Source organism: Rhinoderma darwinii, chromosome 12 (genome assembly GCF_050947455.1).
Source record: "Rhinoderma darwinii isolate aRhiDar2 chromosome 12, aRhiDar2.hap1, whole genome shotgun sequence".
NCBI classification, from domain to species: Eukaryota; Metazoa; Chordata; class Amphibia; order Anura; family Rhinodermatidae; genus Rhinoderma; species Rhinoderma darwinii.
The window spans coordinates 40,089,719-40,117,318 of NC_134698.1; the positions used below are offsets into that span (position 1 = coordinate 40,089,719).

Sequence of the window (27,600 nt, forward strand, 5' to 3'; positions counted from 1 at the left end):
CAGTGCCCATTCAAATCAATGGGTTGTCTGCTTAATACGGGACAGGTCCTCCAGAGCTGGAGACACTATTTGTAACCACTCTCCATTCTGAGCAATTGACAAGGATCCTGAACAGAGGGCCCTCACAAACGGTCTTTTACACGGGCCGACACTCAGCCGGTGCAGCGAGTGCCGATCAACGAGTCATTGTTGATCGGCGCTCGTTTGCTCCTGTCACATGGAGCTATGGATGGGGACGAGCGGTCGTTACTCTGATCGCTCGTCCCCATACATTATTATCATGTCGACATCGCGTCTCCCTGTTTACACAGGGAGATGTGCTGCCAACAACTATCTTTTACTTTTTCAAAACGATACGACCAGCAGATGATCGAGCGTTGGCTCGTTCAACTGCTGATCGCTGCCCTGCTTACACAAAGCAATTATTGGCAACGAGCGTTATATGAACGCTCGTCTGCCCGATAATCGTCCAGTGTAAAAAAAAAAAACCAACACCTTTTAAGAAGATGCATAATTCATCTGCATAAAAAGTGATCCAGTATGTAGCTGCATTTACTGCATGGCTGTATGGTTGTTTAAAGAGGCTGTCACCAGATTCTCAAACCCCTATCTCCTATTGCATGTGGTCGGCGCTGCAATGTAGATAACAGTAACGTTGTTGTTTTTTTAAAAACGTTCATTTTTGGCCAAGTTATAAGCTATTTTATATATATGCAAATGAGCTTTGAAATGGACAACTGGGCGTTTTTTTTTTCGTTATGTCCAACTGGGCGTGTATTGTGTTTTTAAATGGGCGTGTTTATGTGTATGACGCTGACCAATCAGTGACCAGTCAGCGTCATACACTCCTCAACATATGCACGCTCCTCTCCTGAAATATTCTGTGCTGCTGTGAACTCTGCTCTTACCATTACGTAGCTCTCAGTCTGTTACCTCTCCTCCACTCCTGTCCTCGATAACACCTTCACATGATTGGCAAGTCACCACCCCGCACAAGATCCGCACGCTCATCTCCTGAAATACTCTGTGCTGCCTTAAACTCTGGACAGGTCAGGATCCTTTTTTTTAAAATGCTGCTGGGGAACCCGCTCGATCCACTATATAAGGCTGCGCCTCCATCCTCTTCTGCCCCAGTCACTTATTCCCAAGCACTGTAAACTTTCAGATTGGTTGCGCTGTGAATATTCGGAGAACGTGATTGGTTTATGTGCAGGGTAATGAACATACAGACAAGCAGTAGAAATGTCACATGGAAATGATGCATCATGGGGTATAACCAAAATGGAGAATAAGGGATTTACAAATTTGCTTTGTATAGACTTATGCCCTTTCCATATGTTCTATTTGGGCATATGGACGTCATCGAGGGGGTTTCCATCTCAGGGCACTCCTCTCTATTAGCCAAAATATAGAGCGCTGCAAATGGCGGTGAAGAATTACAACGGAATTTTTTTGTGAAGCGCACATATATTTTAAAATTTAATATAGAATCCCATTGGATACTAACTTGCAAACATCTGAAAATTTTATAACAACAATAATGTAAGAAATTAGAGAAATAATCAGAATTTTTTTTTGCATTACTATTTAAACTGATCAAAATTAGGTCAAATGAAAAGTGGAGCCGTTTCTCATAGCAGCCAAACAGGTTGCAGTTTTTTTCAAAAGATCCTCTGAGAAAATGAACGTTGGTATTTGATAGGTTGCTATTGCCAACTGCGCTACTTTCTCATTCGTTACATTGGGATACACCGATTGTGGGCATTCAATGTCTTGTTTCCCCTGTATTCAGTGGAGACGTTCACTCTCCATTGTGGTTTATGGACGATGCAATAACCACAAAAGTTTACGTTTTTCCCACTCCGTATATGTAGGGATGATTCTGCATATGTGGCCAACTTGCTTATGAAAATGTGGGGCATGCATCCCCTGTTCTCTGGGACGCTCACTGATCAAAGGGCTTTTCTCGTTTGTTACAAGGGGGGACACAAACCGTGGTATATCTGTTGCCACTCGGAGGCTTAACTCTTAGAAATTAAGAAGTGGTCTCCTCCTCCTCCAGGATATACCCTGCCCACAGACACTGAGCTATTCAGTCTCAGATCAATGTCCATAGGAGGCAGACACTTCTACCAAATTTTTTGTTTTTAATTTTTTACATTTTCAGCAATAAAGATGGGACACATGTTTGACATAGTTTCCCTGTTGTCCCCTCCTTGGCGGGCTCACTGTGTCTTACTGAAAATGCAGAAGTGTCCCTTTAGTAAAGGATGAAACACTTAAGGGGTGCTTCTGCTGGTTGCTCATCTGGGAGATGGAGGAAAGCGTTAAGGTCATAGTGAGTATTAACCAGTACACCCCCACCCCCCAGGCCACTCTTTGTATATAGTTAAGGTGTGCTGGACCTGTCCATCGGTAGCATAGATTTTCTGGGGTTCTATGGCATTTTTTGCTCTGTGGGCGCCATTTTTCTACTGGTCTACTTCTGGTGGCGAAATTTTTTTCACTATGGCCGGTGACGTTTCCTGCTACATGGTACAAGCAGAGGAGCGGGTCCTTCCTCCACTTCCAATCACGCTCCAACGCACTTCTTTCACTAACCCCTAATGGGGGACTCGGCCTCCACCCCTGAATGGCCAGTCTCCTCACATGACCGCAGGCGGACAATCCTAGCTCTCTGGGAGCGGAGCCTATGTGTTTCTTTCTCCTCCATTTGGACGGTTGCTGCTGGGGGGGAGGACGGGGAGGACGGGGAGGACACAGGACCTCCTGATCAGTGCTGCTGCATCTTTGCCTCAGGAGGGCCATCAGACATTCTAAAACCGGATAGGACCGGCCTTTGGACTTTTTCTACTTCCACCTACAGTAGCCTTAGTCACTGAGCTTACTCCCTTTATGAGTGTGTGCTTATCCTAGCAGAACTAGGTGAAGGCAGCTATTACTCCCTAAGGGTATGTGCACACGATAGCAGGCATTTACGTCTGAAAAGACAGACTGTTTTCAGGAGAAAACAGCTGCCTCGTTTCAGACGTAAATGCTCCTCCTCGCATTTTGCGAGGCTTCTCCGACAGCCGTAAATTTTGAGCTGTGCTTCATTGAGTTCAATGAAGAACAGCTCAAATTACGTCTGAAAGAAGTGTCCTGCACTTCTTTTGACGAGGCTTTATTTTTACGCGTCGTCATTTGACAGCTGTCAAACGACGACGTGTAAATGACAGGTCGTCTGCACAGTACGTCGGCAAACCCATTCAAATGAATGGGCAGATGTTTGCCGACGTATTGTAGCCCTATTTTCAGACGTAAAACGAGGCATAATACGCCTCGTTTACGTCTGAAAATAGGTCATGTGAACCCAGCCTAAAGAGGGGTTTCTATTGCGCTGCAGTCCTGAGCAGTTCCATTGGTTTCTTTACTCCCACTTGTACAACGTATGGTTTAATAACCTCCTCTACTGCAATGACTGACCCGAAGGGAGAACCCTCACGCCAGACAACCATTACAATTTATTATGCATGTTCCAAGTGCAATACTTAATTTCCATGTGGTCAGTCTATTTCCCCATGTAATGCATGCCGACCTCTTGGCCAAGCGCCTGTGGCTTCTGCACCCCTGCTACCCCCAATATTGCTCACCCCTGGTATGTATGGTGGGTTTGGATCTAGAATGGGCCTATTCCTCTTATATCAGGCCTTGGCCTCTTCCGTTGCTATCCGCAGGACTACCTGGCTAAAAGCTTGGTCTGCTAATACGGCTTCCAACGTGTCCCAGACTGCGCTCCCTTTTTTGGGCTCTAGATTCGACTAAATTATCTCAGTGGATACGGGTGGCAAGAGCACTCATCTTCCCCAAAACAGGGTCAAAGGGATGGGTCCTCGATTTCAATCCTTTCGTGGGTTCTCCAACGCCACGTCGTCTAGACCACAGTCTTGCCAGGATCAGAAGGCCAAACCTGCTTTTAAATCGCATTTCTCCTTGCGACCCCAACCTCCACCTGCAAAGACCGTAGCTGGCAAGGCCACTTCCGCCTGAAGGTGCACCCGGAAGGCTTCTGCACCTTAAGGACGTCTGGCTCTTGCACATTTCTGACGCTTGGGTCCAAGAGGTATTATCCTCTGGATACAAGATCTTATTTAACAACCTCCCACAAGAGCGTTTTATTTCAGTCCGTTGCTCCATATTACCCTTCCAGGACGGCCACCTTTTTTTGAGCAATTGACTCTGCAAGTGGTCATCATTTGGGTAACTCAGACACAAAGGTTTCAGGGGTTCTACTCCAACCTTTTTGTCGTACCGAAAAAGGATGGCTCGGTTCGGCCCATTTTGGATCTTAAGTGCTCGTGTCAAGGTCTGTCATTTTCGGGTAGAATCCCTCCTGTCTGTCATCGATTCCATGGCAAAGGGGGGAGTTTTTTTCCCTCAGGGGACATAAAGGACGCGTATCTGCACATCTCTGTGTGCCAGACTCACCAGCGCTTCCTTTGCTTTATGTGCTGTCCAAACCAATTTGTGGCTCTTCCCTTCAGTCTGGACACTACTCTCTGAGTCTTTACGAAGGTTCTCTCCGTCGTGATGGCGCTCTTTCAGACCAGGGGGTTGTCGGTCACCCCATACCTGGACAACATTCTGATCAAGTCCCCCTCCAGGGAGGATAGAGAGACGGCACTCCAGATCAATCTGGACACCCTAAGTCTGTTCGGTTGTATTATCAACCTCCAAGTCTTGCCTGTCTCCATCCCAGAAGATTATTTTCCTGGGTGTCGCCTTCGTCACTCGATCCTTCGAGACAGGATTCGTTGATTGCAGATATCCGCTCTGACTTCACTTCACCTCTGCATGAGGGTTCTCTGCACCATGATGGCCTCAATCGAGACAATTCCCTTTGCGCAGTTCCCCACACGCCCTCTTAAGCGGGCAATTCTTTCCCTGAATCTAAAGTTCATCCTTCCCCTCGCAGTCCGTGACTCTTCTGTGGTGAAACTCCACCCCGGCCATTCCCTGGGGTCATTCCTTCATTCCCTTACTAAACTGGCTTATCCTCTCCACAGATGCCAGTCTCAGAAGCTGGGGGGCACATTTCAGAACCCAATGGCTCAGTAGCTGTGGTCTCCACAGGAAACCTCCTTTCCCATCAACCTCCTGGAATTTAGAGCCTTATTTCTTTGCCTGCTGCACTGGACATCATCGCTTTACTGACATACGGTGTGGGGTCAAACGGACATTGCCACAGATGTGGCTTATCTTAATCACCAGGGCAGCACTCACAGCATGACTGTGATGGCCGAGGCCGCGAAAATTCTGGCCTGGATGGAAGCTCATGTTTTATCTCTTAACGGCAGTACACATTCCCGGGGCCGACAACTGAGTCGCAGACTTCCTCGGTCGTGAAAAGGTGGATCCCAGGGAATGGTCTCTTCACTAGGAGATCTTCGATCAAATTTTCCGAGCATAGACCGGATTGCTTCCGGATGCAATTGTCAGGTCCTCTGCTTCATCTCCCGAGCCTAAGATCTGGAGGCCTGCGCCATGGATGCTCTCTTGGCTCCATGGTTCGACTTCAGTCTCCTGTACGTTTTTCCTCCTCTGCCTCTCCTGTCTTAGCTTCTCTGACGCCTCATGGCAGAGGTGTTTCCAGGCATCCTGATAGCCCCTGATTGGCCGTGCTGCTGTTGGTACATGGACCTCGTGTCCCTGCTAGCCCTTACTTCTCCTTCCCAACCTTCTCTCTCGGGAAACCTCTCCTCCACCAGAATTGAGGTCGCTATGTTTAACGGCGTGGCTGTCGATGCTGTCGTTCTGAGGGCTTGAGGTCTCTCAGAGAGTATCCGTCTTACCATGCTTAAGGCTATGAAACCTTCATCAGCCCATTTTACCATTGTACCTGGAAGGCCTACCTTCGATGGTGTGAGGATCGCAATCTTCCTCCCTTGCGTCTTTTTCTCTTTCCAGAATTCTTTCCGTTCTGCAGAGTGGCATGGATTAAGGTTTGGCTTTCAGCTACCTGAAGGGGCAGGTATCTGCACTTTACATCTTGTTCGGTTGCCAGTTGGTATCTAAGGCTGATGTCAAGACCTTTTTTTGCAGGGCGTTGATCATGCGGTTCCCCTTTATCACCCTGCGATTCCTTTTTGGGATCTCAATTTGGTTTTGGAGCTCTTACAGTCTACTGCTTTTGAACCCTTGTGAGACATCTCTCTTCGCCTTCTGTTCTGGAAAGCGGGGACCTCAATTTGGAGGGTCTTTGTCTTTCACCTTTTCTGACTCTTCATTAGGACAAGGCGGTGCTCCGCTCGGTGCCTTCTTTTCTGCCTGATGTTGTTTTGGCTTTTCGCATGAATGAGGACATTTTTCTGCCGACCTTTTGTCCATCTCCCAGACATCCGAGGGAGTGTTCCCTCCACAACCTGGATGTCGGCAGCGCATTGCAGACTTACCTTTCTGTTTCCTTTCGGAGGTCGAATTGCTTGTTCATCCTCCCAGAGGGTCCCAGGGAAGGGTTTGGCATCCTGGATTCAATTAATGGTTTGCCAGCTTTTTTGGGTTTGGGGCAAGGCTCCCACTTTTTTAAGGTTACAGCCCACTCTACCAGAGCGGTTAAAGCTTCCTGGTCTATGCTCCATCAGACCCCTACCTTTCAGTTGTGCAAGGCAGCACGTGGTCATCTTTGCACACTTTTGACAAGTTCTATCAGGTGCACATTTTGCCTCTACAGACTCCATCCTGGATCCGCAAGGTCTTTCAGGCATCTGTGAAATAGGTGACAATGTCCTTTGTCCTGTTCCTAGGACGTCCCATGGTGTGTGTTCCTTGTCCAGTTCATTGGGGGGGGGGGGGCAGCTCCCGCCAATTGTGTTTTTCAGGCTTCGTTGTCAGTTTGAGAGATTCTCCTCTACTGTTTAACATATCTTTTCTTACATTGTATCTGCTTTTCTTACTGCTTGTGGACAGACTCAGTATTTGTAGGCCTGTAGGAGGGGCCATTTTCAATATGACACCGTGCGCCCGCCAAGGAGGGAACTATAGGGAAGCTGTCTAAACTGTGTCCCATCTTTCTTGCTGAAAATGTAAAATAAAATAAATTTGGAGTGTCTGCCTTCTACGGACCCGAAGCTAAGACTGATTAGCTCCGTGTCTGTGGGCAGGGTATATCCTGTAGGAGGGGCCACTTTTTTTTATTTCTTAGTGTCAAGCCTCCAAGTGGCATAAGAATATAACAGTCTGTGTCCCCCCAATGAACTGGACGAGAAAAGGTTTTTACAGCGAGTACTCAAATAAATCCTGTTTTACCTCTGCACCAGATTTCATAAATCTCCTGCAATGTCCCCTCACCAGATTCACTGCTAATTATTCTTATGTATTGTTTAGGTGTCCTCCTCGTACTTTTCTACCAGCTTTATGCAAGATCTTTCTGGATGAGAGTGCCCCAGACAATGTACTTGAGGTCACCGCCCGTGCTATAACATATTACCTTGATGTATCTGCTGAATGTACCAGGCGCATTGTAGGTGTTGAAGGAGCCATAAAAGCACTCTGCAATCGACTCGTGGTGGTAGAGCTGAATAATCGTACGAGTCGGGATTTAGCTGAGCAGTGTGTGAAGGTGAGAAATAATTAATTACATACAAAGTAACTATTTGCTGTTATTTATATAGTGCCAATATATTTTGCAGAGCTTTACAGAGATTGTTACTATACATATCAATTTCGGCACCCAATGGGGCTTTCAATCTGATTTCCCTATCTCAGACACACACTGGGGCCAATTCAATAGAATACCTATTAACCTATCAATATGTTTTTGGAGTGTTGGAGAAAACCAGGGTACCCAGAGGAAACCCTTGCAAACATGTGGAAAACAAACAAACTTTATGCAGATGTGGCCCATGGTTGGATTAGAATCCAGGACCGACGGCATTCCATGCAATAGTGCAATCCGCTGAGCCACTGTACTGCTGAGTATATTGGTGGGTCAATCTAGTAAGCGAATTGGGATATTTACCTGGTCCACACTACTAGTTCCCACATGTCTGTCACCATACCTCATCAGGAAGAAGCATTATAGATTATAAAGTAGAGCTAGCTGCAGTTCTCCTTGCTGAACTTTCTAATTTCTGTTGTCCTCTCCAGGTGTTGGAACTGATTTGTACACGTGAATCAGGAGCAGTATTTGAAGCAGGTGGCTTGAATTGTGTCCTAACTTTTATACGGGACAGTGGCCATTTAGTTCACAAGGATACCCTGCATTCTGCTATGGCAGTGGTATCCCGGCTGTGTGGTAAAATGGAGCCACAGGATGCATCTTTAGAGACCTGTGTTGAGTCTCTCTCTAGCCTTCTGAAGCATGAGGATCATCAAGTGAGTTTTTTGTTTGGCAGGAGCTGATTTGTGGAAAGAAAATTTTATTGCAAAAGTGATCTCCATTTATATATCTCTCCTTTATATAAAACCCTCTAGGTGTCGGATGGTGCACTGCGTTGTTTTGCTTCTCTGGCTGATCGGTTTACACGCCGAGGTGTTGATCCAGCACCATTGGCACAGCATGGACTCACTGAAGAACTGTTGTCTCGTATGGCAGCAGCCGGGGGTACTGTTTCAGGTCCTTCCTCAGCTTGCAAACCTGGACGTGGTACTACCGGTGGCCCTTCAACTTCAGGAGACTCTAAGATCAGCAACCAGGTCTCCACAATAGTCAGCCTACTGTCAACACTCTGTCGTGGATCACCGGTAGTTACTCATGTATGTTTTAAGGACTAGACATTTTGTTGTTTACATTTTTTTTAATATACAAGTTTTAGGTTAATTTTGAATACATTTGTTTTTCTTAATAGGACTTGCTCCGGGCTGAGTTATTAGATTCAATGGAGAGTGCTTTACAAGGTGATGAAAGATGCGTACTTGACACCATGCGACTTGTAGACTTGCTGCTGGTGCTGCTGTTTGAAGGCCGCAAGGCTTTGCCTAAATCTAGTGCTGGGTCCACTGGCCGCATCCCAGGTTTGAGGCGACTAGACAGCTCTGGGGAACGCTCCCATCGTCAGCTTATTGATTGCATTCGTAGTAAGGATACAGATGCACTTATAGATGCCATTGACACAGGAGGTAAGTATTTGTGGTGCTGATGATTTAAAATGCGCTCTTATTATAGCAGAAGTGTGCAATCTTTTTTGCAGTATGGGGTCTACTTTTTGTAGAGCATGAGTTAGATGATCTACCAGGGGACTGGTACTGGCACACATGGTGCTGAGATTGTATGCCCTTTTTTGATATGCCTATGTGCCCCCATAATGGTAATCGCAACCACAGTAAATTACTTATTGCACAATCTCCACAGCCATACCGTCATACATGACAATGGTGCTCCTCCCCACTGCCTTTCTCTATGCTAAAGTGTATGTTAGCTGTCCGGAAGTGTGTGAGACCCACAGCAGCTAATCGCACTGGTTAAGACATACGTCTCTATATATGATTCACTAATGAGCCTTTCACTAGGAAAGGGTGGTGACTGGTGCATTATAACATGAACTTACGAGGATGCAGCTTTCTAACTGCTATGTTGAAGCCAGCAACAGAACTGCCTGGAGATCTAACATCAAGATCTACTGGTACCCACTATGGTCTACCAGAAAATAACAAAGTAATATTTGACAACCACAATCTTTAACCGGTCCTCGACGGCTGGCTGTGTATATACGTCTTGCGGTCGGGGTCCTTAAACCCTGCACCATAGAGTATTTATGGCTCGGGCTTTAGCTTGCTGCTGAATGTCGGGTCTCTGGCAGTCAGTGACTTCCGGGGACCCTGAGGAGAAGACAGAGGCAGCTTTCGCTGCTTCTCTCTTTGATCTCTTCTGCACAGCGCTCAATGAGCGCTGTGTAAATGAATAGAGGCAGCGCGCAGTCTCGGTGATCATGTGACTGGTCACATGATCGCCGGGTGCCGGAAGTGGCTGGCAGCTGCTGGGTCTTATTAGACCCAGTACAGCCCTATTAGTGACAATAGTCACTATAAGAGGGCTGATTTCCCCTGTAACTGGGGCTGGTGTGCAGCCCCAGTTACAGTGGAAAAACATGGTGTAAAAGAAGAAAAAAAATAAAGTCCCCCTTCGGGGGACAGACCATAATAGTAAAAAGATAAAAATAAAATAAAGTAAAACTTTTTTTTTATAATAAATACACAAAATACCCACCCAAAAAAAAGTCCCCCCCCCCCCTCCGCCAATCATTGTCGTAATGCTATCCTTGATCCAATCTATCTAAAATAGACATGTAATATATTAAAATTCACGGTAGACAATGACTATCACAAATAAAAGGTCTATTTTAGGGTATGACTATATTACCAGAAAAAAATAGTTAAGTAAAAAAGCATATTTCTCATACACACTCTAAAAATCTCTCTGTTGAAGCATTTTATACATTCCCTTAAAGTGTAGCTGAATGTTTGACAAACTTCTGACATGTCATAGTGACATGACAGAAGTTTGGATTGATGGGGGTCCAAGCATTGAGACTCCCACCAATCGCTAGAACGAAGCAGCTGAAGCGTTCGCGTGAGCACTCAGCCGCCTCGTGTCTATTCAGCTGTTTCCCGAAATAAAAGTATCGGTGTATGGACTTAATAGAACGTCTATGAGACTGTACTCCAGTATATCAGCTTTCCGGAAAAAGCCGAACAGACACGAAGCGGCTGAGCGCTCGCATGAGCCCTTCAGCTGCTTCGTTCTAGAGATTGGTGGGGGTCTCAGTGCTCGGACCCCCACCAATCCAAACTTCTAACATGTCACTGTGACATGTCAGAAGTTTGTCAAACGTTTAGCTACACTTAACATTAAAGGCCCTGTTTAGCGACAGATACTCTTCAAAAATATAGTTGTATTTGTGTAGGTAGGTAAGCTATCGATGGAGGCTTGTTGTATAGATCTATAGTATTGAAAGCGATTTGCCCGTTTGAGACAAATAAGGTGATTTTTTTGTTTCGCCTTCCTTCAGCGTTTGAAGTGAATTTCATGGATGATGTTGGACAGACCCTTTTGAATTGGGCATCTGCTTTTGGCACTCAGGAAATGGTAAGTTTATACTTTGAATAATTACAAAACTGAGAGGTGTTTAACTGTTTATGACAATGTGGGGTTTCTTTCAGGTGGAATTCTTATGTGAACGAGGGGCTGATGTCAACAGAGGTCAGAGGTCCTCTTCTTTACATTATGCTGCTTGCTTCGGGCGACCTCAGGTGGCAAAGGTAGGAAGATGTGAAAGTGAAACTTGTGGATTCATCTCTGGACTGTACCCATCACAGGGAATTGGGCCATCGGATGACACAGCTTTAGGAAAGCCTTCCAGGGTGGTCAAAGTTTTCAATGGGCACATCAAAGCTACATAATACACGTGACCTCTCTCTTGACAGTGTGATCTCGCATTGCGATTGCTGCAATATTATCTGGAGAGATCAATGGCAAGCAGATAAAGTAGAATCGAAATGTTATGTATTTGTCAAATGTCTTAAGCAGTTTTTTTTCTATATAATTACATTCCTTAATAGGTACACAGAACTATATTGATTACAAACCTCTCTCTGATTTTCATGTACATAATATTTCATAAATTCTTAATGAGGCAACTGGCTCATGTGTTGCTTTATACGCCAGTAAATATGCTCTGCCAGTTTATTAACATATATTACATTTTCATGAGTTTCTAAATTGCCTTCTAGACCCTGTTACGCCATGGAGCCAATCCAGACCTGCGTGATGAGGATGGAAAGACTCCACTGGACAAAGCACGGGAGCGTGGGCATAGCGAGGTGGTTGCCATCTTACAATCTCCAGGTTTGCCATTTATTTTTCTTCCCGGTGCTTGTATACAGCCAACATATTCTGCAGCGCTATACAAAGAAAATCTGTGATAAAGCGTACAATTCTTGTAAATGGTGTTTTTAAAACCCAATTCACACATAGCAGTGTGAAGGCATATTGTAGTGCAAAATGTGACTCTGCTGCAAAATGGTGGCAACATCTGTATGTAACCAAGGCGGATTTTACCTCCGATTTGAGACTTAAAGGTGTTGTCCACTATCCTAAAATAATGCTATTGTTTGTATTATAAATAGTTGTACAATCTTCGAATATACTTTCTGTATTAATTCGTCAGTTTTTAAGATCTCTGCTTGTTGTCATGCATTGTTTACTACCAGTGGATACAATTTTGTCTATGGTCATGTGATGGACACACAGGTGCACGGCTCATTACAGTTCCAGTATGTGTATCCGAGCTGTCTCTACTTACAATTCCAGCACTTGTGTGTCCATCACATGACCATGGACAGAGTTTTATCCACTGCAAGTAAATTAAAGAATTAAGGATATGTCATAAATGTCAGATAGATGCGGGTCCCACCTCTGGGACCTGCACCTATCTCTAGAACAGAGTCCCCTAAACCCCGTTCTAGCTTTTTGTGCTCACGCTGACTCCTGATCACATGGTCGGGAGTTACAGAAACCGCGTAAGTCGCTAAGTTACGTAGTAGTGAATGGCAGTTACGGAAGCAACGCAGCATGTAGCTCCGCTGTTTCCGTAACTACTATTCAATTCTGTGGGAGTTACGGAAACAGCGTGGCTCAACAAGTTACGCTGTTTCCGTAACTCCCGACCATATAATCCATACGTGGCCGGCAGCGTGATCACACAAAGCTAGAACGGGGTTTAGGGGGCCCCGTTCTAGAGATAGGTTCGGGTCCTAGAGGTGGGACCCGCATCTATCTGACATTTATAACATATCCTGTGGATATGTCCTAAATGCCTCTGATGGGAAAATCCCTTTAATACAGAAAGTATATTGGAAGCTTGTATAGCTTTTAATTAAAAAATGACATTAATTTGCTGAAAGTGGACCACCCCTTTAAGGAAAACTGAGATGGATCAGCACAGTAGCAAATAAAGAGAAATTTGGTGCCATCTGCTGGCACCAAAACAGGATAGGTGATCATTTTCTGATGGCTGGGTGCCCCACTGCTGGGACCCCCACAGATCTTGAGGATGGGGGTTCTGAACCCTCAGTTCCTCCTCACTGCACCCCCCCTTCCGCAGTGAGAATAAGCTCGAATGGAGCGGCTGTCGAGTGTGCACGTTTCTGCTCTACTCAAAGTACATAGGAATGCCGGAAATAGGCGAGTACAGTGCTATACTGTGAATAGGGGATCATTTAGGATTCTAAGAAAACCCCTTTTATCAGGGGTATAAAAAAATTCTGCCACATCTGAACACATTTATATAAAGTAAAGATATATTAATAACCATCACTTTTCTAATAAAATGTTCTTTCCACAAATGAGCACCTGCCACATCGCCATTTTTAATTAAACAGACATCTCACAAGCCTTTATGTGTTTCAGGGGACTGGATGTGTCCTGTTAATAAAGGAGATGAAAAGAAGAAAAAAGACTCTAATCGTGATGAAGAAGATTGTAATGAGCCAAAGGGGGACCCAGAAATGGCTCCAATTTACTTGAAGAGGCTGCTACCTGTTTTTGCTCAAACTTTTCAGCAGACTATGCTCCCATCAATCAGGTACGGCGTGTATATGTATATGTGTGTAAATAAAAATAAATATATATATACATATTTAATTTTTTTTAAATGACAGTCATCACGTGTTATGCATTGATCAAATATTCTTTATATGTTGATTTGGGAGCTAATCTTTTACGTACGTCAAATTCAGGATAGAGAAGTTTAACACCTTCCCGACCGCCCACTGTCTTTTTACGGCAGGCGGTGTGGCTCCCCAGTCTATACCGATATCTTTTGCCGTTGCTGTAGAAAAGGCTGATGAGTGCTCATCCTCTTTCGCAGGAGCTGTAATTTAGAGCAGCCTGCTAATACAGCTTGGGTTGGAAAACATTCTGACCCCTGACTGCAGCATGATCAAATGGGACTCCCCTCTTAGATGGCATCACCAATAACCCGGTGACACGATTAAAGACTAGGGGAGCCCTATGCAGTCAGCCCTGGGGACCTAGAAAAGACTCCTATAGCCACGTCAATAAAAATGAATGGCTAATATTGTTCTGTCATCATAATTATGTACGCACTAGGTTTTGTTTTTTTCCCATACACCTCTTCATGATGGTATTCCTATCCATTTGCTAAACATCTCAACGATTGTGACTCATCTGTTCTATTTTTTTTTTTAATTAGAGGATAACTTTTGTCCATAAGTGAATATTTAGGATATTTTTCTTCTAATAGGAAAGCTAGCCTTGCTCTTATCCGAAAGATGATCCATTTCTGCTCCGAAGCACTGCTGAAAGAAGTTTGTGATTCAGATGCTGGGCACAATCTACCCACCATTCTCGTTGAGATTACTGCTACTGTTTTAGATCAGGAGGTGAGTTCTATTACGAATATTGTAGTACTTTTTTTTTTTTTTTTTTGTGGGATTCAGTGATTTTATTAGGGCTGTAAAAAAGTGCTTGCATATGACCAAACGTTTGTCATTTGCATTTCCCTGTGATCAGGATGATGACGATGGTCACCTTCTAGCACTGCAGATCATCCGAGACTTAGTAGATAAAGGTGACGATCTCTTTCTAGACCAGCTAGCAAGACTTGGTGTTATAAGTAAAGTGTCAACTTTAGCTGGACCTACCTCTGATGATGAGAATGAGGAAGATCCCAAACCAGAAAAGGTGAGTAAGGTAACTACTAGGAATCTGAATAATTACTTTTAGTTTTCTATTAAAGAATTCTTCTTTAAACAACCTTTTTTCTTTTGTAATATCGGGGTACATGAAGGCGGGTTCTCAATCAGTATTCTCTCCTATAACTCCTGATGATAACCTATGTGCAGATAGTCAAGGTGGGAGGGCTGTCTCATGGAATTGGTTCTCCTAAACTGATGACGACCTCTTTTGTTGTTTTTTTTTCAAGTCCCCCCCCGTCCCCGTCCCCCCCCATGTAAATAATTATTTGCAAGCTTGATTGTGCCACTATCATTTCTAGGAGGATGAACCACAGGAAGATGCCAAAGAATTGCAGCAGGGCAGGCCATATCACTGGAGGGACTGGTCTGTAATTAGAGGACGGGATTGTTTGTACATCTGGAGTGATGCTGCAGCATTAGAATTATCCAATGGCAGCAATGGCTGGTTTCGCTTTATATTAGATGGAAAACTTGCGACTATGTATTCAAGTGGTAGTCCAGAAGGAGGCTCAGACAGCTCAGGTAAGTGCAAAATTTCCCCTGTATTTGTTGTGTGGTTTTAGCTGATAGAATACCTTGTAACATCACTGTTTGTTTGCCCCCCTTCTCTATGCATAGAAAGCAGAAGTGAGTTTTTGGAGAAACTACAGAGAGCTCGTGGCCAGGTGAAGCCCTCCACTTCCAGCCAGCCTCTTTTATCTGTTCCTGGACCAGGTAAGCTGACTGTGGGTAACTGGTCCCTCACTTGCTTGAAAGATGGAGAGATTGCTATCCACAACTCTGATGGTCAACAGGCAACCATACTGAAAGAAGACCTACCAGGCTTTGTGTTTGAGTCAAATAGGGGAACCAAGCACTCTTTCACTGCAGAGACCTCATTGGGTAAGTGCAAAATGGTTTTCTGAGCTGTAAGTTCATGCAGCTTTTAATAGTGTTATGTTATCTATCATTACATTTCCATTGTTCAGGCTAGTCTAAAATATATATTTTTCTGAATATCTATAAAGAAAACTAAAATTACAGTAATTTAATAACTAGAACTAGTTTTTTCGATTTTGGTCTTTTTATGATAAATACAAAATGTAAAGTAGATGCATTGTTATTTTTTTAATATTCAATACATTTTATTAAACTTTAATTTAAAAGAATTTCAGCAGTCAGAGACCATAGAAAGAAAAAGTAAAAGAAAAACAGGTGGCATTCAATGCATTAAAGGTAACTAAACTTTCAAAAAAACTTTTGACATTGAATTTTTGATCGGGAGGGGTCCGAGCGATGAGAACCCCACCGGTCGTTAAAACTAATCGTGTTTAAATGACCGTGCCACTTAGTTTCTGAACGTCTTTTCTTGGAGCAGTGTATGGGCTCAATAAAAAGTCTAGCCCATACATCACTTTCTCCGCTTTCCGAGGAAAGTCTATCAGAAACTAAGCGGCACAGCTCTCACCTGAGACGAAGCAGCAGAAGTGCTCGGGGAAGTGATGTGCCGCTCTGTTTCTGATCGGCTTTAGGCCCCGTGCTCACTTCCATCACCATTTTTACGGCCGTTTTTGACGGATCCGTGTACCTGTTTTAGCGGCCGTGTGAGTTCCGTGTGCACTCTGTGTTTCCGAGCGCTGAACATGGTACTGTCCAGGGTGCTGAAAGAGCAGGGTTGTTCAGCGCTAGTCACAGTACAGGGTGCTGAAAGAGTTAATGGGCTGCACTGATCAGCGGTAACTCTTTCAGCAGCCTGGACAGTGACTAGCGCTGAAGAATGAGCATGCTCGGCGCTCGCAAAATAAAATTTTAATAAAGTAAATCATTTCATACTTACCCAGAACTCCCTGCATTTTCCTCCTGTCCGGCCTCCTGGGATGACGTTTCATCCCATATCACCGCTGCAGCTAATCACAGGCTGTAGTGGCGGTCACGCCGGACTGGATGACGTCAGAAGGCCGGCCTCCAGGGATGACGCTTCATCCCACGTGACCGCCTCTGCAGCCAATCACAGGCTGCAGCGGCCACATGGACTGCTGCGTCATACAGGAAGGTCGGACTGGAGGAAGAAGAGGGACTCGTCACCAAGACATTGACCGGGGTACGTATGAACTGCTTTTTATTTTATTTGTTATCAGCAGCCTCTTCTCTCTATCAATGATGGATAGAGAAGTGGCTGCCGATTAGTGTAATATATCTGTAATGTACTTCTGCCCACCCGGCCATTGCTAGGCAACTTCTCCGTCACACACGGACGGCACACGGATGACTTCCGTGTGCCTTCAGGTTTTTTTGACTGACCCATTGACTTGCATGGGCCTCACGGTCACGGAATCTCGGACCAAAGTAGGACATGCTCTACTTTTGTCGGAACGGAGCAACGGGACCGTCAAAAAAAACTGAAGTGTGCATGGCCCCATTGAAATGAATGGGTCAGGGTGCTAGCTGTCAGAAAAACGACTAGCACCCTGAAGAAAAAGACTTAAGTGTGCACTAGTCCTTAGCCGGAAAGCCGAGCGAGTGGTGTACGGGCTCAATAGAAGATCTGAGTCTGTACACCGTTCGCTTGGCTTTCTGAGGAAAGAAGCTGCGCATTGCTCACCCGAGCTCCTCTTCGTTTTAGTGATCGGTGGTGCTCGGACCCCCACTAATCAAAACTTCTGCCATGTCACTATTACATGTCAAAAGTTTTTTTGAAAGTTTTTAGTTACTCTTTAAAAGAAGCCGCAAGCATTAAAGGGGTTTTTCCATTAAGGGACATTGATGACATATCCACAGGATATGTCATAAATGTCAGATAGATACGGGTCTCGCCTTTGGGACCCGCACCTAGCTCTAGAATGGGGCTCCCTAAACCCCGTTCTAGCTTTTTGTGCTCACGCTGACTCCCTGACACTTACTGATTACATGGTCGGGAGTTACGGAAACTGCGTAACTAGCTGAGCTACACTGTTTCCGTAACTTCCATAGTAGTGAATGGCAGTTACGGAAGCAGCGTAGCATGCAAGCTACCCTGTTTGTTTAACTACTATTCAGTTCTGTGGGAGTTACGGAAACAGTGTAGGTCAGCTAGTTACGCTGTTTCCGTAATTCTCGACCATGTAATTTGTAAGTGGCCGGGAGGCAGCGTGAGCACAAAAAGCTAGAAGGGGGTTTAGGCGGCCCTGTTCTAAAGATAGGTGCAGGTCCCACAGGTGGGACCCGCATCTGACATTTATGACAATGCCTGTGGATATGTCATAATTGTCCCTCATGGGAAAACCCCTTTAAGGTATTCTGTTCAACAATCATTTTATACATGGAGTGAATTTTGTGTGTATTTATTTACATGTATCATAGGACATAATGGTAGAATGACATATGTGAGGATTTTTAAGTGTTATCATGTAGGGGCATTAATGGGGTTTTCCAGTCCCTAAAAATGTATGGCTTATCCTAAGGATAGGCCATCAGTAGCTGATGGCTCAAGGTCCACCTCCCAGGACCCCCCTGATCAGCTGTTTGGAAGGAGCGCTGCTTCCCCTTCATTTCTTCTTGCTCACTGTGAATCGTCGACACAGATGTAGCGGTGATTCACAGTATTGCAGCCTTCTAACATTGCCTTCAATGGGAGAAAAGGCTGCAATACCTGTGAATCGCCGCTAAGAACGTGTCAGATTGGAAATGGATGAAAATTTGGATGCAAAACAGCCATAAAAAAAAACATACAGATGATCAGTTTTTAATGGTCTCATTGTGGCGCCGGAAGTCTCTTTCATTATGCATTCGTAGGAGCTCTCTATTGAATACATAGTGAAAGAGACTTCCAGTCCACACAGCTGACGCTGTAGGTATCGGCCGGTCACATGATAGAATTGCAGCCGGGATAATTCTGCAACAAAACACCCGGTAAGAGGATAACCTGCCCTACCTTTTACCTGGTGTACTTTACAAACGTGGGCCACAATAAAAAAAACAAACGCTGGAGTGAGTGTAAAAAACCTATGATAAAATAACCAAACTCTAAACGCTACTCTTTATATGTCTGTTAAAGTAAAAAAAAAAAGAGCAAAGTGTCCATGTGCATCTGACTTTATCAAAACCATTGTGTTTCAGGTTCAGAGTTTGTTACAGGCTGGACAGGAAAGAGGGGTAGAAAGCTCAAGTCCAAGTTGGAGAAAACAAAGCAGAAGGTATGTAAACCATTATTTGTTTGTGTATGTCTATCTGAGTACAGCACTCTATATATATATATATATATATATATATTTACTACTGCTGGCTATCCGAACAGGTACGGACAATGGCGAGGGACTTGTATGATGATCACTTCAAAGCAGTGGAAAGCATGCCACGTGGTGTGGTGGTCACCCTGCGGAATATTGCCACACAGTTGGAGTCTTCATGGGAGCTTCACACAAACAAACAGGTCTGTACAAACCGGTGACTGGTCTCCAAGCTTTAGAAAACCTGTGACTAGTAGTTTGTCTGCTATGCAGAACTTTTAGACTACGTCCACATGTGGGGATGATTTGTGGATTTATGGTGCAGATTCCACAGCAAAAATCCACAACACAAACGCTATTCACGCTGCAGACCCATTCCATGCAGATTTGAGGTCATACTGCAGATTTAACCCATTGTATTGTGAGATGTGAAATCCCAGGCAAAATCTGCAGTAAAACTTGCATGCTATTATATGCAGGTTTTTTTTTCTTCTCCTCCTTAGGCTGGGTTCCCATGTAGCGTAAACGCTACGGAATTCTGTGCAGAAACACCGCAGCGTTTACAGTAGCAGTAAAGTGAATGAGAAAAATTAATGCGGAAAAAAAACACGCACAAAGGTCGTGCAGAAAGTGTTCTGCGGTGCGTTTTTCAATTCCGCAGCCTGTCAATTTGTGCTGCCTCTTTGGCATATAGACTTCAATGGGGAGCATAAATTCTGCAATAGATTTGTTGTTGCGGTTTTTACAGCGTTTACGCAGCAAAAACCACTAGAACTCCACAGGTGCACATATACTTTGCTATAACCAATGTTTAACACTAAATCCGCTTTTTCCGCAGCAACTTGAGCAGGAAAAACGCACTATTTGGTACGGATTTCTGTGACCGATTTACCAGCGTTTTTCTAGAGATTCTGCTGCAGATTTTCTGTTGAAGAAAATCTGCAGCGTATCCAGTGTGTGGGAACATAGCCTTCGGGTGGTGCTGTGGGAAAATTCTGTATAATGTGAACATACTGTAGTGATCAGATGATGATTTTTTGTTTTCCTATGTCTGTTTCAGTGTATTGAAGGGGAGAATACTTGGAGAGATCTAATGAAGACAGCCCTGGAAAACTTAATTGTGCTGCTGAAGGATGAAAATACCATCTCTCCTTATGAAATGTGCAGTAGTGGTTTGGTGCAGGCTCTGCTCACGGTGCTTAACAATGTATGTATTTCAGAATTTATTTAAATATTTATAGTTGATTTTAAAATGATTAAACTGTAACTAAACTTTGATAAAACTTTTGACACGTCATAGTGACATGTCAGAAGTTTTGATCAGCGGGGGTCCAAGCACAGTCAAGCAGCAGAAGCGCTCGGGTAAGTGATGTGCCGCTCTGTTTCTAATTGACTTTAGTTGGAAAGCCGAACTAGCGGTGTACGGGGAGGGCACAATAGAAAGCCTATGAGTCTGTACACTACTTGCTCGGCTTTCTGGGGAACGAAGCGGCACATCGCTTACCCAAGCGCCTCTGCCACTTAGTTTTAGCGATCGGTGGGGGTTTCAAAAGTTTAATAAAAGTTTATTTCCACTTTGATCTCAGCATACTTTAACCCTTTAATGACCGGGCCTAAAAAGGTCTTAATGACCAGCTACATTTTTCAGTTTTTAACTCTGCATTTCAGCAGCCATAACTTTTTTTATTTTTTCGTTGACGTGGCCGTATGAGGTCTTTTTTTATGCGGGAGAAATTGTATTATTTTTTTTCATAGTTTGGCGGTCGAAAAAAAATATTTTTACGCCGTGAATATAAGAAAAAGCGGTTCTCTGCATCGTTTTTCTTCATGTTATTACGGTCATTTAGATACCTACTATGTGTTGGTTTTTGTTTTTATTTAGTGTAGGGGCAATAAAATATATTTTACGCAAAATAATGACTTTTTTTTATTTATTAATCGCATTAAAGGATAACTTTATTTATAACTTTATTTTTTACTTGTAATGTATTAGCATACTCCTGTATGCTAATACATCATACTGTGTCACTATGACACAGGCTGCTGTTAGGGCAGCACATAGTGTACCCTAACAGCAGGCAAACTGAACAGACAGCACTGGGGTCCTTTCTAGGTCCCCAGTGCTGACTGCAGAGGGATTCCCCGGTGTTTGATCACGTCACTGGGTTTCCAATGACTACATCAAAGCGGAGAGTTTCCTTTGATCTTGCCGTGGTCACAGACCGCGGCTGTGAAAGGGTTAAAGAGCTGGGGTCCATATGTTTTCTGACCCCAGCTGTATTCAGCAGGCTACTCTAAGATCAGGAGCTGTAAGTTACAGCTCCTGCTTAGAGGATGAGCACTTACAGGAGCACTCAGCCTCTTCTAGATCGACGCCAAAAGACGTCGCTGTAGACTAAGGACATGCACCGCCTGCCGTCAAAAGGGGTTGATACAGTTTCACACTGATGTTTTGACCGTGTTCGAGTAATCCAAATGTTAGGTGATAGACAAATTCTATCAAATCAGTTCACCCTTTGTTCCTAACTGTAATGGAGGACAGCTGTCGGAGAGCAAACAGACACAGTGCTGTATTATAGAATCACTAAGGACGTTCTCTCAGACCCCTTCTTTTATTGTATAGCAGAATGGGAGTACATTTTAGAGCATCATTTGACACAACACTTCTCATTCGACATCGGTCGGGCATCGATCACCAATCGTAGTAGTAGTGTTACACCTTAAGAGATAAGAAAGCATGCATACATTACTAGTAGGATACACCCAGATGTGTAACTGAAATGGACAGAGAATCTCCCTATGCCCCCTCCTTTATGAACCGGCCAAAACAAGATTTTTACTACTCCGTTTTATGTCTGTTAACAAAGCTGATCTTTTAATGACCCTTTTAGCACATGGAGTACGATAGAAACACATCTTTACTAGAACAGCCTGACTTTTTCTAGCTTGAGTCATTTTGTGTGCCATAGTCATTTAGTCACTGTTTTATTCATTATAAGAGTGTCTCGGGAAAAAAACAAAACAACCACCTGTTTCCATTCTCTACTCCTTGTCAAATTACCCTGAAAACTGGTGGAACATCCGTTGGAGATGTGTGCTCATGGTATAGTGTTACAGCTAACCTGTGAACCTGACGTAGAAAGCTCCCAACCTTCCTCTGTGGGGGGAAGCAAAACACATGACCACAAATACACTGAATAGTCCATGGATGAAACCGATCTGTCCACTCGCAGCGTATCTCACTATTAAGCTCCCTACCTTAGCAGAAATATGCTAAGGAGTACAAGTCTGGAATATACCTACCTTCTTAAATATCCGGGGAAATGTTGATCACATATATGTATGCAGAAATAGGTCCATATTACCAAGATGGCTGTCGGACAGACATTCTGCAGAGCGTGCATGTTTATTTAATTTGGTACAGGGTGATAAACTGCTGAATTTTCGGTCATGTTATTGATTTAAACAACTTTGTCTTGTAGAGTGAAGATTTTGATCTGAAGCAGGACTGTGGACAGTTGGTGGAAAGATTGAATGTCTTTAAAACGGCATTTAGTGAAAATGAGGACGATGAAAGGTACGTGTATTATTTCAAGTATTCAAACCTTGAAAGTGTTTTCCGGTTCAGTTGTATACAGTCTAGGTAATTCTCTCCGCTAATTATATCCGCTGCACAAATCTCTCTGGTAGTTTGCTACAATGTATCAGTCTGGAATCCAAACCTTGTAGCTCACAGAGCATTGCCTAAACCGTATACAGCTGTATCCACATCTCATCTGAGAGCAGGACTGGATATGTACTGGTTTGCATCTTGTGAATGTAAACAAAAATGTTCTCATTTACTGACTGCAAACAAATGACTTGAAAAGGGTGAGAAATTGAAACACAAAGTATATTAAAAAGTTGCATAACTTTTCAATTCTGCAGTAATTAAGCTTTCATAATAAAGTATACCTTCCCTCGTGATCCCCAGCCTGACCTGAAATCCGATGTGGAGAGATCCTCGGGCACGCTGGGCAGTACAGTTGCTCCAACAGCTGTAGGAGACCCATAAAGTATTGGGCATGGGTCCAATTCTGATTTAATAGGACCCATGAGCGATACTCTCCGGGCGTCTACTGGGCAGCGTTTATGAGCGTCTTTTCACAGCTGTCAGTTTTGGTATTTTTCTTAAATTAAAAATCTACCGTCTTCTTCTTTTTTTTTTTTTAAACAGCTGTGGTCCGATAACTCAATAACTGTATTTAATGAATTGTATTGGTTTTCAATTTGCTCATGATATTCTTTGTTTCTTTAGCCAACCAGCAATTGCACTGGTCAGAAAATTGATTGCAGTGCTTGAATCTATAGAACGGTTACCACTACATCTGTATGATACACCGGGATCGAATTATAACCTGCAGGTAAATGACAGTAACAGTAATATGAATTAGAAGGGGACTGACCCTAAAAAAAACAAGTTCAACTTTTTAGGTGGGATTTTGGAAAGTGCATGCTTTTTTTCAGATACCTCTTCTATGGTTTTCTGTTTTGCAGCTGTTAATAAAGTACTCGACGTCCTCAACATTTAATGCTGCACTGAAACAAGTCTTTGGAGGGAATACAATTTTTTTATTTCTTTTTTTGCTATAAGGTTTAGCAAAACATTGCTGGCAGGAAAGCCATACGCTGTAGGAGGAACCCCCTTTTTTTTTTTTTGTGTGTAGCACAAAATGTGGAATGTAATATAGGAAAATTGTGAAGCAAATATATGTTTGTCAATGAAACATAGGTTGTTTTTTTTTGTTTGGTTTTTTAAATAGTTTTATTTATTAAGGTACACATTTCCCATCTAATGACTAATTAAATGTTTTTTTTTTTTTTATCTATTTGTTTCGATGCTCAGATTTTAACTCGCAGGCTTCGGTTTAGACTGGAGCGTGCCCCTGGAGAAACATCTCTTATTGACCGCACGGGTCGCATGCTAAAGATGGAGCCACTGGCGACTGTGGAGTCCCTAGAGCAGTACTTGCTTAAAATGGTTGGTTAACAATTGATGAATGATACTTGGCAAACTTAAAATGCTTTAAACGGCAACTGTCATTAGATGTTACTTAAATGACTGTATCTACAAGATGTTCATAAAGGGTTAAGATAATGGGTTCTAAGTTTGTAGGAGGTAGTATGTTACATCCTGCTGAATTGTTATCCTAGGCTGTTGCAGCATTAGCGAAGCCGTGACTATCTGCAGTTTAACAAGTCTCGTAGCTCAGAGCATGTTGTGGAGTGAGCCTCCAGATTGTTAGGGATTCTCTCATTCTTCACTCCTCTATTAGGAGTAGTATTGAAAATTGATTTGGTGGCTATGTAGTTAGTCATCTTGTAAGTTCCTTTGGAAATGTAGTCAAAATAATCTGATGTCTTAAATACATGGTGAAATTAAATCTGTGATCTTGGACGGACACTGATTTCTAAAAAGAAGCTAATAGGGTTTCTGGAAAGCCGACACAACTTTCAAATTAAAGGACTGTTCCCATCAATGATGGTTTGCTTAAAATGTTATCAGACTTTCTGCAACAGAAATCTCAGATCTTTGCCAAAAGTGTTAATGCACGCTTAAGGCTTCGTTCGCATCTGCGTCAAAGCTCCGTTCCGACTGAGCTTTCCGTCGGAACGGACCCCCGACTGACACAAATGGAAACCATAGGTTTCCGTTTCAATCACCATTGATTTCAATGGTGACTGATCCGGTGCCAATGGTTTCTGTTTGTCTCTGTTGTGCAAGGGTTCCGTCGTTTTGACGGAATGAATAGCGTAGTCGACTACGCTATTGATTCCGTCAAAACGACGGAACCCTTGCACAATGAAGTCAAACGGAAACCATTGGCACAGGATCTGTCACCATTGAAATCAATGGTGATGGAAACGAAAAACCTTTGGTTTCCATTTGTGTCAGTCAGTGCTCCGTTCTGACGGAAAACTCAGTCGGAACGGGACCCTGGCGCAGATGTGAACGAAGCCTAAGAGGCTTTTTTACTTTTCAGCGGCAGTACAAGATCAGACTTCACCAGTGTGATCTTGTCTCGTGTATCTATGACATACTTGCCAAGTGAAAGTCAGATGTGCAATGAATGTTTCCACTGGATGTTCATTATACTCTCTTATATAGTCCATTGACTTTGGAGCAACCTAATGATTCAGTTGTAGGAATTGCACTATAAAATTGGTGTACATTGCATGTAAATATGTAACTAAAAATGTAAATGTAATTTACTTACATTCTAGTTAGTGGGCAGCAGAACAACGGAGATCAGGGAGACTCATACTGCAAATTCTTTACATTTTGCATGGTGTCAAAATGGATTATTTGTCCAATCATAAGACTCCATTTCCATTTTTTTTTTTATTCCCTTAAGGCTATGTTCACACGGAGTATTTTGGGGGAGGAATATCTGCCTCAAAATTCAGTTTGGAACTTTGAGGCAGATATTCCTCTCCCTGCACGCCGATTTTCGCGCCGTTTTTCGCCTGCTGCCATTGAGCGCCGCGGGCATAAAACAGCGAGAAGTACGCTTTCTCCTGCCTCCCATTGAAGTCAATGGGAGGTCAGAGGCGGAAGCGCCCGAAGATAGGGCATGTCGCTTCTTTTTCCCGCGAGGCAGTTTTACTGCTCGCGGGAAAAAGACGCCGACGCCTCCCATTGAAATCAATGGGAGGCGTTCTCGGGCCGTTTCTGCCGAGTTTTGTGACGCGGTTTCCGCGTCAAAAAACTCGGCAAAATACCCCGTGTGAACATAGCCTTAAAGTGTTTCCCACGCTTTCAAATATCTGTACAGGAGTCATTAGTTTCTCGATCTTTTACTCTTCCTCTCTAAGGCTATGTTCACTTGCTAAATAAAAAACGGCTGTAAAATATGGTGTTATTTTCAAGGGAAAACCGCCTCTTATTTTGAGCCTTTTTTTTAAGCATCAAGCGTTTTTTTGATGCGTTTTTTACGGCGGTATTTGGAGCGGTTTTTCTATTGACCCAATAAAAAGGCTCCAAAAAAAGCTCATGCACTTCTTTTTACGAGGCGTTTTTTTACAGGCCGTTTTTTTAAACGGCGGTGTAAAGAAACGCCCCAACGCAACACCGTTTTTCACATTGGAATCAATGGGCAGATGTTGAAGGCGTTCAGCCCCGGTATTTTCAGCCATTTTTCGGGGCGTTTACGGCCCAAAAAACGTCTGGAAATAGGCTGTGTGAACATACCCTAAGGCTATGAATTGCTGTGTATAATCCCAGCAATCCAGTGTTAAATACACTCCTAATGGGTTATTTTGTGACCTTTGCAGGTGGCTAAACAATGGTATGACTTTGATCGCTCATCCTTTGTATTTGTGCGCAAGCTGCGTGAAGGGCAAAGTTGTATATTCCGACACCAGCATGACTTTGATGATAATGGAATTATGTATTGGATTGGAACAAATGCAAAGTAAGTCCTGAGTGCATGTTTTGTATTATTTGGTAGCGTTCACATAAGCCATTCAGTCCTCAGGTAAGTTTGTGTTTATTACGCTTTTGTACAAATAGAATACATGTGCAGGAATGTTTCTATAGGGTAAAAATACACATTTATGTTTTTATAAGCTGCACTTTTGTAGTTCTTGTGCTGTTAAGTATAGTGTTCATTCGTATTCTTTATAGTCTTTTTATATATTAATTAATCTTTATCTACTGTGAGCTATATCTGTACCTGTAGTGAAAATTTGTCTAAATGTACCGTATTTTTTAGACTATAAGACGCACCCGACTATAAGACGCACCCAGATTTTAGACAACAGAAAATAGGAACATTTTTTAGATTTTACTTCTTTAAAAAAGAAAAAACCTATTGGTTAAAAAAAATTATTTGTTTGGTTTCACCACATTCTGAGAGCCACAACTTATATTTTTCCATCGTTTGAGCGGTGTGAGGGCTTATTTTTTGCGGGACGAGCTGTAGTTTTTATTTGGTACATACGATTTTTTTTATCACTTTTTATTTCATTCTTTTTAGCTCTATGGTAACCAAAAGACAACGATTCTGGGGTTTTAAATGTTGTTTTTTTTTACACCGTTCACTGTGTGAGTCAAATAATGCTATATTGTAATACGGTAGTTTTGGACTTTTACGGACGCAGCGATACCAATGTTTTTATAATTTTTTTTATTTTTACATTGTGCTTGGGGAAAAATGGAAAAAGTTTTTTTTTTTTTTTTTTTTTTTTTTTAACTTTTACATTTTTTTACACTCCTGAAAATGTATCTAACTTTTTTATTTATTTTTTACACATTTTATTAGTTCACCTAGGGGACTTGAACCAGCGATCATTAGATCGCTTGTACAATACACTGTAATACATGGATGAGTTACGGAAACGGTGTAACTCGCTGAGCTACGCTGTTTCCGTAACTCCCATAGTAGTGAATGGCAGTTACAGAAGCAGTGTAGCATGCTACGCTGTTTCCATAACTACTATTCAGTTCTATGGGAGTTACAGAAACTGCGTAGCCCAGCGAGTTACACTGTTTACATAACTCGACCATGTAACCAGGAAGTGACCGGAAGACAGCAGAGCCGGGTAAGATAGAACGGGGTTTAGGAGCGCCGGTCTAGGGATAGGTGCGGGTCCCAGAGGTGGGACCCGCATCTATCTGACATTTATGACATATACTGTGGATATGTCATAAATGTCCTTTATGGGAAAACCACTATAAATG

The 27,600-nt window shown here is 43.2% G+C and overlaps 1 protein-coding gene across 12 annotated transcripts in view; it reads left to right on the top strand.

Moving 5' to 3' along the window:
- HECTD1 (HECT domain E3 ubiquitin protein ligase 1) overlaps positions 1 to 27,600 on the top strand; it is a 105,585-nt gene that overhangs the window by 37,546 nt on the left and 40,439 nt on the right. For 4 of the 12 annotated variants that reach the window (XM_075843670.1, XM_075843676.1, XM_075843674.1 and 1 more), the window contains exons 3-21: positions 7,363 to 7,597; positions 8,125 to 8,352; positions 8,452 to 8,733; positions 8,826 to 9,096; positions 10,986 to 11,062; positions 11,137 to 11,235; positions 11,707 to 11,821; positions 13,385 to 13,559; positions 14,241 to 14,379; positions 14,510 to 14,680; positions 14,994 to 15,216; positions 15,313 to 15,576; positions 18,769 to 18,845; positions 18,947 to 19,081; positions 19,939 to 20,085; positions 22,361 to 22,455; positions 23,176 to 23,281; positions 23,764 to 23,898; positions 26,193 to 26,332. In XM_075843670.1, the coding sequence (XP_075699785.1) occupies positions 7,363 to 7,597; positions 8,125 to 8,352; positions 8,452 to 8,733; positions 8,826 to 9,096; positions 10,986 to 11,062; positions 11,137 to 11,235; positions 11,707 to 11,821; positions 13,385 to 13,559; positions 14,241 to 14,379; positions 14,510 to 14,680; positions 14,994 to 15,216; positions 15,313 to 15,576; positions 18,769 to 18,845; positions 18,947 to 19,081; positions 19,939 to 20,085; positions 22,361 to 22,455; positions 23,176 to 23,281; positions 23,764 to 23,898; positions 26,193 to 26,332 (3,114 nt within the window). Of the gene's footprint in view, positions 1 to 7,362; positions 7,598 to 8,124; positions 8,353 to 8,451; positions 8,734 to 8,825; positions 9,097 to 10,985; positions 11,063 to 11,136; positions 11,236 to 11,706; positions 11,822 to 13,384; positions 13,560 to 14,240; positions 14,380 to 14,509; positions 14,690 to 14,993; positions 15,217 to 15,312; positions 15,577 to 15,840; positions 15,910 to 18,768; positions 18,846 to 18,946; positions 19,082 to 19,938; positions 20,086 to 22,360; positions 22,456 to 23,175; positions 23,282 to 23,763; positions 23,899 to 26,192; positions 26,333 to 27,600 lie in introns of all 12 variants that reach the window. The other 8 variants (XM_075843666.1, XM_075843672.1, XM_075843671.1 and 5 more) reach the window with 5 other exon arrangements.